General features: G+C 43.6%; 1 protein-coding gene across 3 annotated transcripts in view; it reads left to right on the forward strand.

Annotated features, from left to right (window-relative positions):
- LOC128684950 (murinoglobulin-1) overlaps positions 1 to 17,401 on the forward strand; it is a 206,200-nt gene that overhangs the window by 112,451 nt on the left and 76,348 nt on the right. For 2 of the 3 annotated variants that reach the window (XM_070099615.1, XM_070099712.1), the window contains exons 15-17: positions 8,012 to 8,216; positions 9,624 to 9,852; positions 10,167 to 10,387. In XM_070099615.1, the coding sequence (XP_069955716.1) occupies positions 8,012 to 8,216; positions 9,624 to 9,852; positions 10,167 to 10,387 (655 nt within the window). The remainder of the gene's footprint in view (positions 1 to 8,011; positions 8,217 to 9,623; positions 9,853 to 10,166; positions 10,388 to 17,401) is intronic. The other variant, XM_070099663.1, reaches the window with a different exon arrangement.

Consider the following 17,401-nt stretch of genomic DNA (forward strand, 5'->3'; position numbering starts at 1 on the left):
AGGGATTACAACCCTTATTTGGACTATAACATCACCCATGAATTTATCATAAATGTACTCCATCATAGACTGAACTTAAGTTTTACAGATGTTTTCATATAGAATTGAAGCTAACTCCAGGACAGCTGCCTCAACAGATGTAGAATGGATCTCAGTCAAGTGTCGTATCTGGAAGCGAGTTTTGAGTCCTTGTTTGAGATCATCAGTTATCAACTTTGATTTTGCACATGCTTTTGTCACACGTAGGAGTATGGCTTGTTTATGAGTTGTAGCATCTTTGGGCTCACAACCAATGAACCCGGGTTCGGTCACAGAGTGGAGATATATGGGATAGTCTCCTTACAGCTGTTGCTTAAGTTTAATATCCTTATTATGCACTCCATACACATCCTGTGGGCGGTAGTCAAAAGATTCCAGGGAGTGGACCCCAAAGTTTTGATAGCTGAACAAGTTACAAAGGTAATGAACTCCAGGTAAATCTGGTCACAATCATGACAAAGTTACAAAGGTAATGAATCATCTACACGTCTATACATGGTTACAATCATGAACAAATTACAAAGTAATGAGGAGTTCACACGTCCACACCCGGTCACAACTGTAGTGGGTTATTAGTGCAAATATTAATTGGGTCACACACACACACACACACACACACACACACACACACACACACACACACACACACACACACACACACACACACACACACACACACACACACACACGGCAATACGAAAATGACAGCATCGAAAGTCAAGACTGCCCCGAAGCTGTTGTACAGCCACATCAGGAGGAAAACAACAGTCAAGGACCAGGTAATCAGACTGAGGAAGGGTGATGGGGAATTCACAAGAAACGACCGGGAGGTATGTCAGGAGCTCAACACAAGATTTAAAGAAGTATTTACAGTGGAAACCAGTAGGACTCCAGGAAATCAGAGCAGGGGGGTGCAAAAGCAAGTGCTGGATGAGGTACATATAACCAAGGAGGAGGTGAAGAAGCTGCTATGCGAACTTGACACCTCAAAGACGGTGGGACCAGACAACATCTCTCCATGGGTCCTTAAAGAGGGAGCAGAGATATTGTGTGTACCGTTAACAAAGATCTTCAACACATCATTTGAAACTTGGCAACTCCCCGAGGTATGGAAGATGGCAAATGTAGTCCCAATTTTTAAAAAGGGAGACAGACATGAGGCACTAAACTACAGACCTGTATCACTAACGTGTATAGTATGCAAGGTCATGGAGAAGATCATCAGGAGGAGAGTGGTGGAGCACCTGGAAAGAAACAAGTGTATAATTGACAACCAGCATGGTTTCAGGGGAGGAAAATCCTGTGTCACAAACCTACTAGAGTTTTATGACAAGGTGACAGAAGTAAGACAAGAGAGAGAGGGGTGGATCGACTGCATTTTTTTGGACTGCAAGAAGGCCTTCGACACAGTTCCTCACAAGAGGTTACTGCAAAAGCTAGAGGATCAGGCACACATAACAGGAAAGGCACTGCAATGGATCAGAGAATACCTGACAGGGAGGCAACAACGAGTCATGGTACGTGACGAGGTGTCAGAGTGGGCGCCTGTGACAAGCGGGGTTCCACAGGGGTCAGTCCTAGGACCTGTGCTGTTCTTGGTATATGTGAATGACATAACGGAAGGGATAGACTCAGAAGTGTCCTTGTTTGCGGACGATGTGAAGTTAATGAGAAGAATCAAATCGGATGAGGATCAGGCAGGACTACAAAGAGACCTGGACAGGCTACAAGCCTGGTCCAGCAACTGGCTCCTTGAATTTAACCCCGCCAAATGCAAAGTCATGAAGATTGGGGAAGGGCAAAGAAGACCGCAGACACAATATAGTTTAGATGGCCAAAGTCTGCAAACCTCACTCAAGGAAAAAGATCTGGGGGTGAGTATAACACCGAGCATATCTCCCGAGGCGCACATCAATCAGATAACTGCTGCAGCATATGGGCGCCTGGCAAAATTACGGATAGCGTTCCGATACCTCAGTAAGGATTCGTTCAAGACTCTGTATACCATTTACGTCAGGCCCATACTGGAGTATGCAGCACCAGTTTGGAATCCACACCTAGTCAAGCACGTCAAGAAATTAGAGAAAGTGCAAAGGTTTGCAACAAGACTAGTCCCAGAGCTACGGGGATTGTCCTACGAAGAAAGGTTGAGGGAAATCGGTCTGACGACACTGGAGGCCAGGAGGGTCAGGGGAGACATGATAACGACATATAAAATACTGCGCGGAATAGACGAAGTGGACAAAGACGGGATGTTCCAGAGATGGGACACAGACACAAGAGGTCACAATTGGAAGTTGAAGACTCAGATGAATCAGAGGGATGTTAGGAAGTATTTCTTCAGTCATAGAGTAGTCAAGCCGTGGAATAGCCTAGAAAGTGAAGTAGTGGAGGCGGGAACCATACATAGTTTTAAGGCGAGGTATGATAAAGCTCATGGAGCAGGGAGAGAGAGGACCTAGTAGCAATCAGTGAAGAGGCGGGGCCAGGAGCTATGACTCGACCCCTGCAACCACAAATAGGTGAGTACAAATAGGTGAGTACACACACAGACCAGGCAGAAATACAAAGGGATCTGGACAGGCTGCAGACCTGGTCCAGCAACTGGCTCCTGGAGTTCAATCCCACCAAGTGCAAAGTCATGAGGATTGGGGAAGGGCAAAGAAGACCGCAGACGGAGTACAGTCTAGGGGGGCCAGAGACTACAAACATCACTCAAGGAAAAAGATCTTGGGGTGAGTATAACACCAGGCACATCTCCTGAAGCGCACATCAACCAAATAACTGCCGAAGCATATGGGCGCCTGGCAAACCTCAGAACAGCATTCCGACATCTTAATAAGGAATCGTTCAGGACCCTGTACACCGTGTACGTTAGACCCATATTGGAGTATGCGGCACCAGTTTGGAACCCACACCTAGCCAAGCATGTAAAGAAACTAGAGAAAGTGCAAAGGTTTGCAACAAGACTAGTCCCAGGGTTAAGAGGTATGTCCTATGAGGAGAGGTTAAGGGAAATCAATTTGACGACACTGGAGGACAGGAGAGATAGGGGGGACATGATAACGACTTACAAAATATTGAGAGGAATTGACAAGGTGGACAAAGACAGGATGTTCCAAAGACTGGACACAGCAACACGGGGACACAGTTGGAAGCTGAAGACACAGATGAATCAAAGGGATGTTAGGAAGTATTTCTTCAGCCACAGAGTAGTCAGGAAGTGGAATAGTTTGGGAAGAGATGTAGTGGAGGCAGGATCCATACATAGCTTTAAGCAGAGGTACGATAAAGCTCATGGTTCAGGGAGAGTGACCTAGTAGAGACCAGTGAAGAGGCGGGGCCAGGAGCTTGGACTCGACCCCTGCAACCTCAACTAGGTGAGTACACACACACACACACACACACACACACACACGGATCTGCAGGAGGCCAAGGGAGGAATATGAAGAGAGCAACAGAGCAATGGTGGACACACTTGCTGAGGTGGCAAGAAGAGCTCACTCCAGCAGAGCAAAGTTGCTGGTTATGGGGGATTTCAACCATAGGGAGATAGACTGGGAAAACCTGGAGCCACATGGGGGTCCCAAAACATGGAGAGCCAGGATGTTGGACATGGTGCTGGAAAACCTTATGCACCAACATGTTAAGGACACTACCAGAGTGCGAGGGAGGATGAACCAGCAAGATTGGACCTTGTGTTCACCCTGGGCAGCTCAGACATTGAGAACATCAAGTATGAGAGTCCCCTAGGAGCTAGCGACCACGTGGTTCTGTGCTCTGAATACATTGTAGAGCTGCAAGTGGAGAGAATAACAGGAGTTGAATGGGAAAAGCCTGACTATAAAAGAGGGGACTACATAGGGTTGAAGAACTTCCTGCGGGAGGTCCAGTGGGACAGAGAACTGGCAGGAAAGCCAGTAAATGAAATGATGGAATATGTAACAACAAAATGCAAGGAGGCGGTGGAAAGGTTTATTCCCAAGGGCAACAGTAACAACGGGAAGACCAGAACGAGCCCCTGGTTTACCCGACGGTGTAAGGAGGCAAAAACAAAATGCAATAGAGAATGGAAAAAGTACAGAAGGCAGAGAACACACGAAAATAGGGAGATCAGTCGCAGAGCCAGGAATGAGTACGCACAGGTAAGGAGGGAGGCCCAACGACAGTATGAAAATGACATAGCATCGAGAATCAAGACTGACCCGAAACTGTTGTATAGCCACATCAGGAGGAAGACAACAGTCAAAGACCAGGTGATCAGATTAAGGACAGAAGGTGGAGAACTCACAAGAAATAATCAGGAGGTATGTGAGGAGCTGAACAGGAGATTTAAGGAAGTTTTTGCAGTAGAGACAGGAAGGGCTGTGGGAAGACAGCACAGAAGGGAACATCAAGAGGGAATATACCAACAAGTGTTGGATGACATACGAACAACTGAGGAGGAGGTGAAGAAGCTCTTAAGTGACCTTGACACCTCAAAGGCGATGGGACCAGACAACATCTCCCCATGGGTCATTAGAGAAGGAGCAGAGATGCTGTGCATGCCTCTAACCACAATCTTCAACACATCCCTTGAAACTGGGCAACTACCTGAGAAATGGAAGACAGCTAATGTAGTCCCCATATTTAAGAAAGGAAACAGAAACGAGGCACTAAACTACAGACCTGTGTCTCTGACATGTATTGTGTGCAAAGTCATGGAGAAGATTATCAGGAGGAGAGTGGTCGAACACTTGGAAAGGAACAAGATTATAAATGACAGTATGAAAATGACATAGCATCGAGAATCAAGACTGACCCGAAACTGTTGTATAGCCACATCAGGAGGAAGACAACAGTCAAAGACCAGGTGATCAGATTAAGGACTGAAAGTGGAGAACTCACAAGAAATGATCAGGAGGTATGTGAGGAGCTGAACAGGAGATTTAAGGAAGTTTTTACAGTAGAGACAGGAAGGGCTGTGGGAAGACAGCACAGAAGGGAACATCAAGAGGGAATATACCAACAAGTGTTGGATGACATACGAACAACTGAGGAGGAGGTGAAGAAGCTCTTAAGTGACCTTGACACCTCAAAGGCGATGGGACCAGACAACATCTCCCCATGGGTCCTTAGAGAAGGAGCAGAGATGCTCTGTGTGCCTCTAACCACAATCTTCAACACATCCCTTGAAACTAGGCAACTACCTGAGAAATGGAAGACAGCTAATGTAGTCCCCATATTTAAGAAAGGAAACAGAAACGAGGCACTAAACTACAGACCTGTGTCTCTGACATGTATTGTGTGCAAAGTCATGGAGAAGATTATCAGGAGGAGAGTGGTCGAACACCTGGAAAGGAACAAGATTATAAATGAAAACCAGCATGGGTTCATGGAAGGCAAATCTTGTATCACAAACCTCCTGGAGTTTTATGACAAGGTAACAGAAGTAAGACACGAGAGAGAGGGGTGGGTAGATTGCGTTTTCCTAGACTGCAGGAAGGCCTTTGACACAGTTCCCCACAAGAGATTATTGCAGAAGCTGGAGGATCAGGCGCATGTAAAAGGGAGGGCACTGCAATGGATAAGGGAATACCTGACAGGGAGGCAGCAACGAGTCATGGTACGTCAAGAGGTATCACAGTGGGCCCCTGTTACGAGCGGGGTCCCACAGGGGTCAGTTCTAGGACCAGTGCTATTTTTGATATATGTGAACGACATGATGGAAGGAATAGACTCTGAAGTGTCCCTGTTCGCAGATGACGTGAAGTTGATGAGAAGAATTAAATCGGACGAGGATGAGGCAGGACTGCAAAGAGACCTGGACAGGCTGGACATGTGGTCCAGTAACTGGCTTCTCGAATTCAATCCAGCCAAATGCAAAGTCATGAAGATTGGGGAGGTGCAAAGAAGACCGCAGACAGAGTATAGGCTAGGTGGACAAAGACTACAGACCTCACTCAGGGAGAAAGACCTTGGGGTGACCATAACACCGAGCACATCACCGGAGGCACACATCAACCAAATAACCGCTGCAGCATATGGGCGCCTGGCAAACCTGAGAATAGCGTTCCGATACCTTAATAAGGAATCGTTCAAGACACTGTACACTGTGTATGTTAGGCCCATACTGGAGTATGCAGCACCAGTCTAGAACCCACACCTGGTCAAGCACGTCAAGAAGTTAGAGAAAGTACAAAAGTTTGCAACAAGGCTAGTCCCAGAGCTCAAGGGAATGTCGTACGAGGAAAGGTTAAGGGAAATCGGACTGACGACACTGGAGGGCAGAAGGGTCAGGGGAGACATAATAACGACATACAAGATACTGCGGGGAATAGACAAGGTGGACAGAGATAGGATGTTCCAGAGAGGGGACTCAGGGACAAGGGGTCACAACTGGAAGCTGATGACTCAGACGAGTCACAGGGACGTTAGGAAGTATTTCTTCAGTCATAAAGTTGTCAGCAAGTGGAATAGCCTAGCAAGTGAAGTAGTGGAGGCAGGAACCATACATAGTTTTAAGAAGAGGTATGACAAAGCTCAGGAACCAGAGAGAGAGAGGATCCAGTAGCGATCAGTGAAGAGGCGGGGCCAGGAGCTGAGTCTCGACCCCTGCAACCACAATTAGGTGAGTACAGTTAGGTGAGTACACACACACACACACACACACATACACACATATGGTAATGCTTTATCTACAGAGAGCAAAGTCATGGTATTTATCCCGAATAGTTTGTAATATACCACTGTGGATAAAATGTTGGCCATGTTTATGTAGCAATATATAGTTACTGGTTGTTAGTGGACAGTTGTGGGTGGTATCCCTGGTATGGTAATATATCTTAGATAGGTCTACGCTATGTAATTAGTTGTCATTCATATATTTATGTGTATCCTTGCAGCTTGTATTTTTTTAATGCTACGTTAATAGGGGAAGCAGGTGTGAAGACTTGTGCAAACGTCTCTGCTTCCCTGTGATTGAACCCAGGTCCTTTGAACCATACCCCCGGCCGGGATTGAACCCGCGGTCATAGAGTCTCAAAACTCCAGCCCGTCGCGCTAGCCACGTGTCATTACGATTTCTTAAGTCATGTTGACGGCAGTGAAGGGACTTGAGCTAGAGTTCGTCACGGCCACGCTAGCTGGAGATTCGTCTGTAAAAACTTGCATTTGTGGTCACAGAGGTGCCTGTGCTAACCTTCCTATGGTGTAGAAATATACCTAGTTGGATGAATCTTATTGTGGCTAGCTGGTCTAGTGGCTAGCGCGACGGGCTGGAGTTTTGAGACTCTATGACCGCGGGTTCAATCCCGGCCGGGGGTATGGTTTATTTGCAATCGTGTCATTACGATTTCTTAAGTCAGGTCCTTTGGTTTTGAGCCAAAGGTGCTATCACTTAGCTACGGGCTATATATGTTATGTCATAGAGGTTTTGCTCATATTGGTCCATGCTGAGATGATGACTACCTAAATTGTTATTGCTGAGAAAATATTCTTCTGAATTTAAATAATATCTTTACTGGAGAGAAAAGTAATACCAACGCTCTCTTATGAACTAAATAAATACCAGTGATGTTTGTCGAACTTCTGAAACTTAGTGTTTTATGTTACATACTGAATATTTCATACCAATTTTGTATAAGCAAATAAGATGGAATAGAAAACAATGTATTATTATTATTGTTATTACAATCAAAACTAAGCGCTAAACCCACAAGTCATACAGCGCTGAAAAGAAAATAGTGTAAAACGTAAGACCAAGAGATATTTTGTGTAGTAATGCCCAAGTTATTGACCTATGTTCTATCAACACATTGAAAATGTACACTAGTCTGTTTCGGTTAGGTTAGGCATGAAACCTAAGTGAGTAAATTCAGCTCATTGTACGTACCTTAGGTCCTCGGTGTCCGAATATCATCCCATCATATGTACATTTGTATATTAAAAAAGTAATAGTGAGGTGTATCACAATTTTTTTGTATTTTTACAGACTATCACATTTCAGTTATTAATCGCGTCCACTACGGCTCGGGTGGTGTATCTTCCTTTTCACAAAATCGTTTTGGTGGAGAAGTAATGAAGTTCGCTGCTCCACAGTACGACTCGCTGGACGAAAGCTCACCAGCTGGTACAACTGGGGATTCTCCTCGCACCTACTTCCCTGAGACCTGGTTGTGGGACCTGTTTGTATTACCGTAAGTTATATGTCTAATTTAGTATTGTATTGTATATTATGAAACACTAAACTCATGTGGGTTATTCACTGCAAGTGCTAAACGCTAGTTTGCTAGTACAGTTTCGTTTGATAGGTTAATTAAACACCCTATATACATACTGTGCGTCGTAGAGGCACATAATGGGCCCAAGGACTGGGCCCCAACATTTTTATTAGATAAGCAAGTCACAGTAGTAATGAACCACTTATAAATTTATTAATCTAATAACAACAGTAATGTTTTGATTAGTTAGGTTGTTTGCGATCCTAATTTCTAATCTGGTGTCTTTGAATTAATAATTTATTAGTACCATTTGTCTTAGTTTCTGCTTTATAAAATGATTTTCACATGGGTAACCTTACGAAGGTATTCATAAAACTTTCCACACATTCTTGGAAATGTTAATATGTGCATAATGCTTTATAAATAATAAGCAAGCTAGAAAACTCACCAAATATATTAATGCTTATATTGCTAGAGCTGTTTTATCAAAAGAATATTTGAGTGCAATTGTACTATATAATTCTATTAAATAGATGAAATTTAATTGAAGTAAATTGTAATATAAATTAAAATATAGTACAATTCAATATGCAATGAAATGCGAGTTGAATTTATCCTCCGTATCGATGGTATTTGTGCATATTTCTAATATATATTCTATACAAATGGTTCTTAAGTAAGAGTGTAAGTGTAGAGTTATCTTGGTGATGTAACTTAACAGAAGAACTGTTAAAAACTGTTGAGTAAGAGTGTAAGTGTAGAGTTATCTTGATGATGTAACTTAACAGAAGAACTGTTAAAAACTGTTAAGTAAGAGTGTAAGTGTAGAGTTATCTTGATGATGTAACTTAACAGAAGAACTGTTAAAAACTGTTAAGTAAGAGTGTAAGTGTAGAGTTATCTTGATGATGTAACTTAACAGAAGAACTGTTAAAAACCTATTATCTTACTTCATCTTAAATGAAAGAACATTAAAATAGCTATTTTGTTTCATCACTTAATTAAAGAACAGTTTCCCTCGAGGGGGAGGAAGGTCCTTGATGTCAGTGAAGGGCTCTTGATCATGGGGAAGTACTAAACCCCCTACAGGTTTAGTACTCTCTCCCCATGAATGTAATAATAAAAGAAGGACCGTTGTGAAAGCCGGTATGTTACTATAACTTTACTGAAGAATTATTAAATTAACTATTGTGCCACTTCAGCTTAACCGAAGAACTGTTAAAATAATTTTCTTACAGTAACTTAAGTTAATGACAAGTTAAACTGCCTGGCACTGTAACACCCCTTCGGGTTTAGCTCTTCCCATTAATAATAATAATAATAATAATAATAATAATAATAATAATAATTTGTAAAATAAGATCACATTTTGTGGAGGTACAGGTCTGATGGTATAAGCAGCAAAGAGGTAACCATGCCAGATACCATCACACAGTGGGTGGGCAAGGCAGTGTGTGTCCACCCACAAGAAGGTCTGGGCGTGTCTCAGAAGTCTAATATAACCGCTTTTACCTCATTCTTCGTCGACCTCACGTTGCCACCCTCCATCAAACGAGGAGAAACGCTTCCAGTTAAAATTTCCATCTTTAACTACCTCGAGGATCCGTTACCAGTAAGTCTCGTTCATACACGCCACTCCCTGAACAGTTGTTTTATGAGTAAAATAATGTAGTAGTCTCTAGCTATGTGACAGTACATGATGTAAAATAAGTCAATACTATGGACGAAAATTGGACGATGTATCAGTCCATCCTTAACCATTATCTAGTAATAACTTTTTAATAGCCCAGGAAGAATCGAAGTCATTAACTTTTCCTTTAAAATGTGTAGGTTAGTTGTGAATATATGATCTATACATTGTAATGATATGAAGCAAAGTTAGTTTTTAAGAGTCATTCCGTCTTCTCATTCATGTCTTTGCTCAAGATTTCAGTGACTTTACTGAATAGTTTTAAGTACGAAATCTTGACATCTGACACGGAAGCACCAGGTCATCACACGACATGTGTAAACGCCCAGAGCAAGATAGTGCACACAGTGAAGATCAAGCCTTCTGTCATTGGCAGTGTTAACATCACTGTGGCAGCAAAGGTGGATCATCAGTCCACTCAGACGTGTGGCCCAAGAGACTCAACTGTTTCAAAGAGGTCAGAACACGCTTTTACAATAATGGTTCACGTGCGGGAATTAATGCATTTATATATGGTTTGACTGAGTATCGGTTGTTTTAAAATCCAAGTTCATGCTAATAGCATACAACATTTTTTTAAACAAGCTGCAAGCTTATAACGTGGAAGTAAATTCTTAATGTTCCAACTTTGATGTTACTGCTTTATTTACTGGGGTATCTGTGAATTATCTATTAGTTTTTTGATTTGTTGACTACAAATTCGAATTTAATAATATACCACTGTTAAAAAATATGGTATGTTCTTTGGAAAAACCCTATTATTTGTGTTGAATAAGATGTAAATATTCATCCCAGGCTATAGAAGGGTTGTAATCCCTTCCACTACTAAATATTCGAATAAATGTGTAAATAATGTGAACATGTGATTAAAGTTTGGAGATTTCCTTCCCGTTTTTAAGAGACCTGTCTCGTCTATCAAGTTAAGAAAATCAATTGAGCAGTGGTATAATCTTTTTTGGATACTCAAGTGCATAGACAAAGCTTTTCTTTTAAAAACGAGTAAAGCCAAGTATGTTTTTGTTTGTGTTCCCGATGGAGAGCCTTGCACGTTTGTAACTCAGAATTCTTTGACTGAGTTAGAGCCTTGCATGTTTGCAACCCAGAACTCTTTGACTGAGTTAGAGCCTTAATAAGTAAGTAAGTAAGTTTATTCAGGTATACGCAAATACAGTTACATAGAATTATCATACATAGCAGCATATGTGTAGAGAACCTGGGATAACCCAAAAAAGTCAGACAGAGTGACTTATTTCCTTGCATGTTTGCAACCCAGAACTCTTTGAGTGAGTTAGAGCCTTTCATGTTTGCAACCCAGAACTCTTTGACTGAGTTAGAGCCTTGCATGTTTGCAACCCAGAACTCTTTGACTGAGTTAGAGCCCTGCATGTTTGCAACCCAGAACTCTTTGAGTGAGGGAGAGCCTTGCATGTTTGCAACCCAGAACTCTTTGACTGAGTTAGAGCCTGGAGTTTACCTGGAGTTTACCTGGAGAGAGTTCCGGGGGTCAACGCCCCCGCGGCCCGGTCTGTGACCAGGCCTCCTGGTGGATCAGAGCCTGATCAACCAGGCTGCTACTGCTGGCTGCACGCAAACAACGTACGAGCCACAGCCCGGCTGGTCAGGAACCGACATTAGGTGCTTGTCCAGTGCCAGCTTGAAGACTGCCAGGGGTCTGTTGGTAATCCCCCTTATGTATGCTGGGAGGCAGTTGAACAGTCTCGGGCCCCTGACACTTATTGTATGGTCTCTTAACGTGCTAGATGGGTGGTGATCTTGCTTCTTAGGACCCTTTCAAAGATTTTTATGACATGGAATGTTAGTGCTATCGGTCTGTAGTTCTTTGCTGTTGCTTTACTGCCCCCTTTGTGGAGTGGGGCTATGTCTGTTGTTTTTAGTAACTGTGGGAGGACCCCCGTGTCCATGCTCCCTCTCCATAGGATGGTAAAAGCTCGTGATAGGGGCTTCTTGCAGTTCTTGATGAACACGGAGTTCCATGAGTCTGCCCCTGGGGCAGAGTGCATGGGCATGTCATTTATCGCCTGTTCGAAGTCATTTGGCGTCAGGATAACATCAGATAGGCTTGTGTTAACCAAATTCTGTGGCTCTCTCATAAAAAATTCATTTTGATCTTCGACTCTCAGTCTGGTTAGCGGCTTGCTAAAAACCGAGTCATATTGGGATTTGAGTAGCTCACTCATTTCCTTGCTGTCATCTGTGTAGGACCCATCTTGTTTAAGTAAGGGCCCAATACTGGACGTTGTTCTCGACTTTGATTTGGCATAGGAGAAGAAATACTTTGGGTTTATTTCGATTTCATTTATGGCTTTTAGTTCTTCCCGCGATTCCTGACTCCTATAAGATTCCTTTAGCTTAAGTTCGATGCTTGCTATTTCTCTGACCAGTGTCTCCCTACGCATTTCAGATATATTGACCTCTTTTAGCCGCTCTGTTATTCTTTTCCGTCGCCTGTAAAGGGAGCGCCTGTCTCTTTCTATTTTACATCTACTCCTCCTTTTTCTTAGAGGAATAAGCCTTGTGCATACATCGAGTGCCACCGAGTTAATCTGTTCTAGGCATAAGTTGGGGTCTGTGTTGCTTAGTATATCTTCCCAGCTTATATCGGTTAGGACTTGGTTTGCTTGGTCCCACTTTATGTTTTTGTTATTGAAGTTGAATTTGGTGAATGCTCCCTCATGACTAATCTCATTATGTCGGTCTGGGGCTCCGCGCATACATGTCTGAACCTCAATTATGTTGTGATCTGAGTATATTGTTTTTGATATGGTGACATTTCGTATCAGATCATCATTGTTAGTGAAGATGAGGTCTAGTGTATTCTCCATTCTAGTAGGCTCTATTATTTGCTGGTTTAAATTGAATTTTGTGCAGAGATTTAAAAGCTCGTGTGAGTGTGGGTTTTCATCAGAGCTGCCTCCTGGTGTTATTTCTGCAACAATATTATTTGCTATATTCCTCCATTTTAGGTGCCTTAAGTTGAAATCCCCCAGGAGCAAGATGTTGGGTGCAGGAGCTGGCAGATTTTCCAAACAGTGGTCAATTTTTAACAGCTGTTCCTGGAATTGCTGGGATGTTGCATCCGGAGGCTTGTAGACTACCACAATGACTAGGTTTTGGTTCTCGATCTTTACTGCTAAAACTTCCACTACATCATTTGAGGCATTAAGCAGTTCTGTGCAAACAAGTGACTCTGCAATGTACAGGCCAACCCCCTTTCTTTTGCCTGTTCACTCTGTCACAGCTGTATAGGTTGTAACCTGGGATCCATATTTCGTTGTCCAAGTGATCCTTTATGTGGATCTCAGTGAAAGCCGCGAACATTGCATTTGCCTCTGCAAGCAGTCCACAGATGAAAGGTATTTTGTTGTTTGTTGCTGGCTTTAGACCCTGTATATTTTCAAAGAAGAATGTTATCGGACTGATGGTATTGTTGGTATCTGTTGGTTTGGAGTGGAGGCCATCGACTGTGGTTCCACTCCAGGAATGACTGGATTTGGTGTACGATTTCTGCCATTTCCTGCCAGTTTTTTTTCCTTCCTGGCACTAAAAAACCTCTCCCTCTTGAGTGGCTGTGGCTACCCAGGTTTTCCCATGGCCTGGATGTTTTGTATCTTTTTTTTTAAGTTATAGCACAGTCTTTCCTGTACTGAAGAGGTACACATTTCAGGGTGAAAAAGCTTACAGGAAGGGAGTTTGCATTTTCCTGTTGTCATATGGGCACAGCATTTTCTAGGGTGGTCATAGTTGCACGTCCCATCTGTTTTTCCAGATTTCCCATGCCTGCAGATACCAAGTGCATAGTATGTGCACAGGCTTGGTTTCCGTTTGCCTTGGATTTCTGTGACTGTATTCCCTTTTGGTGCATGTTTACCTGTCTTATTCCTATCCTTCCTAGCACCAACAATGGAGCTCCCACCAGTTGTTTTTGGTAATATATCCTCACTATTGCTAGTGGAGTCCTGTTGTTTGCTATTTCCTGTGGTATTTCTAGTTTGCAATATTGGTTTTATCTTATCTTTGACTACACTTGTTTTCCCACTACGGCTCATGTTTCCCATGAGGTCATTTATATGCATTCCTTCCTGCGTATAATTCCCGACTACCTGGACAAAATTTCCAGCTTCACCATTACTGTCTCCCAGGACAGCACCTCCAGCTTCACCATTACTGTCTCCCAGAACAACACTATCAGCCCCACATTTACTGACTACCAGGACATCACCCCCAGCCTTACAGTTTCTGACTACATGGCCAGCATCAAGGGCAGTACCATTCAGCCCAGACTTTTTATGTTCCCATCTGTTGTAGAAAGCTTCCAGGTTTTCCACGAAAGCAGCTTTGATGTTATCCTCTTTTAATACCGATGTGATTTTAGTCCACAGATTTATCTCATTTGGGCATACCCAAAAACACTTCCCTGTTTTAATACTGCTTGTAGCTAGTTCTTGCATACCTGCACAAGGGGCGTGACACCAATTTCCACAAAAATGACAATTTATCCATGTGGAAGCCCGTTTGTTTGATTGATTGCAGACTACACAGGGCTTCATAATGATTTGAGTGGTTGATTTGCTGTAATTCTACTAGCAACCTCTTGAATACTCTATTAGTAGCCCCTTAAAGTGAAGCTCTAGCTATTTGTATTTCTATTTCTAACTGTACTTGTATATTAGGACAGCTTACCGGTGTACGCTCCTGTTTTATATTTCCAACCCAGAACTCTTTGACTGAGAGCCTTGCATGTTTGCAACCCAGAACTCTTTGACTGAGTTAGAGCCTTGCATGTTTGCAACCCAGAACTCTTTGACTGAGTTAGAGCCTTGCATGTTTGCAACCCAGAACTCTTTGACTGAGTTAGAGCCTTGCATGTTTGCAACCCAGAACTCTTTGAGTGAGGGAGAGCCTTGCATGTTTGCAACCTAGAACTCTTTGACTGAGTTAGAGCCTTGCTTGTTTCCAACCCAGAACTCTTTGACTGAGAACCTTGCATGTGTGCAACCCAGAACTCTTTGACTGAGTTAGAGCCTTGCATGCTTGCAACCCAGAACTCTTTGGGTTAGAGCCTTGCATGTTTGCAACCCAGAACTCTTTGACTGAGTTAGAGCCTTGCATGCTTGCAACCCAGAACTCTTTGACTGAGGGAGAGCCTTGCATGTTTGTAACCCAGAACTCTTTGTCTGAGTTAGAGCCTTGCTTGTTTCCAACCCAGAACTCTTTGACTGAGAGCCTTGCATGTTTGCAACCCAGAACTCTTTGACTGAGTTAGAGCCTTGCATGCTTGCAACCCAGAACTCTTTGACTGAGTTAAAGCCTTGCATGTTTGCAACTCAGAACTCTTTGACTGAGTTAGAGCATTGCATGTTTGCAACCCATAACTCTTTGAGTGAGTTAGAGCCTTGCATGCTTGCAACCCAGAACTCCTTGACTGAGTTAGAGCCTTGCATGTTTGCAACCCTGAACTCTTTGACTGAGTTAGAGCCTTGCATGCTTGCAACCCAGAACTCTTTGACTGAGTTAGAGCCTTGCATGTTTGCAACCCAGAACTCTTTGACTGAGTTAGAGCCTTGCATGTTTGCAACCCAGAACTCTTTGACTGAGTAAGAGCCTTGCATGTTTGCAACCCAGAACTCTTTGAGTGAGGGAGAGCCTTGCATGTTTGCAACCCAGAACTCTTTGACTGAGTTAGAGCCTTGCATGTTTGCAACCCAGAACTCTTTGACTGAGTTAGAGCCTTGCATGTTTGCAACCCAGAACTCTTTGACTGAGTTAGAGCCTTGCATGTTTGCAACCCAGAACTCTTTGACTGAGTTAGAGCCTTGCATGTTTGCAACCCAGAACTCTTTGAGTGAGGGAGAGCCTTGCATGTTTGCAACCCAGAACTCTTTGAGTGAGGGAGAGCCTTGCATGTTTGCAACCCAGAACTCTTTGAGTGATGGAGAGCCTCGCATGTTTGCAACCCAGAACTCTTTGAGTGAGAGAGAGCCTTGCATGTTTGCAACCCAGAACTCTTTGAGTGAGGGAGAGCCTCGCATGTTTGCAACCCAGAACTCTTTGAGTGAGGGAGAGCCTTGCATGTTTGCAACCTAGAACTCTTTGACTGAGTTAGAGCCTTGCTTGTTTCCAACCCAGAACTCTTTGACTGAGAACCTTGCATGTGTGCAACCCAGAACTCTTTGACTGAGTTAGAGCCTTGCATGCTTGCAACCCAGAACTCTTTGGGTTAGAGCCTTGCATGTTTGCAACCCAGAACTCTTTGACTGAGTTAGAGCCTTGCATGCTTGCAACCCAGAACTCTTTGACTGAGGGAGAGCCTTGCATGTTTGTAACCCAGAACTCTTTGTCTGAGTTAGAGCCTTGCTTGTTTCCAACCCAGAACTCTTTGACTGAGAGCCTTGCATGTTTGCAACCCAGAACTCTTTGACTGAGTTAGAGCCTTGCATGCTTGCAACCCAGAACTCTTTGACTGAGTTAAAGCCTTGCATGTTTGCAACTCAGAACTCTTTGACTGAGTTAGAGCATTGCATGTTTGCAACCCATAACTCTTTGAGTGAGTTAGAGCCTTGCATGCTTGCAACCCAGAACTCCTTGACTGAGTTAGAGCCTTGCATGTTTGCAACCCTGAACTCTTTGACTGAGTTAGAGCCTTGCATGCTTGCAACCCAGAACTCTTTGACTGAGTTAGAGCCTTGCATGTTTGCAACCCAGAACTCTTTGACTGAGTTAGAGCCTTGCATGTTTGCAACCCAGAACTCTTTGACTGAGTAAGAGCCTTGCATGTTTGCAACCCAGAACTCTTTGAGTGAGGGAGAGCCTTGCATGTTTGCAACCCAGAACTCTTTGACTGAGTTAGAGCCTTGCATGTTTGCAACCCAGAACTCTTTGACTGAGTTAGAGCCTTGCATGTTTGCAACCCAGAACTCTTTGACTGAGTTAGAGCCTTGCATGTTTGCAACCCAGAACTCTTTGACTGAGTTAGAGCCTTGCATGTTTGCAACCCAGAACTCTTTGAGTGAGGGAGAGCCTTGCATGTTTGCAACCCAGAACTCTTTGAGTGAGGGAGAGCCTTGCATGTTTGCAACCCAGAACTCTTTGAGTGATGGAGAGCCTCGCATGTTTGCAACCCAGAACTCTTTGAGTGAGGGAGAGCCTTGCATGTTTGCAACCCAGAACTCTTTGAGTGAGGGAGAGCCTCGCATGTTTGCAACCCAGAACTCTTTGAGTGAGGGAGAGCCTTGCATGTTTGCAACCCAGAACTCTTTGAGTGAGGGAGAGCCTCGCATGTTTGCAACCCAGAACTCTTTGAGTGAGGGAGATCCTCGCATGTTTGCAACCCAGAACTCTTTGACTGAGTTAGAGCCTTGCATGTTTGCAACCCAGAACTGTTTGACTGAGTTAGAGCCTTGCATGTTTGCAACCCAGTACTCTTTGACTGAGTTAGAGCCCCTCGCATGTT

Source organism: Cherax quadricarinatus, chromosome 1 (genome assembly GCF_038502225.1).
Source record: "Cherax quadricarinatus isolate ZL_2023a chromosome 1, ASM3850222v1, whole genome shotgun sequence".
NCBI lineage: Eukaryota > Metazoa > Arthropoda > Malacostraca > Decapoda > Parastacidae > Cherax > Cherax quadricarinatus.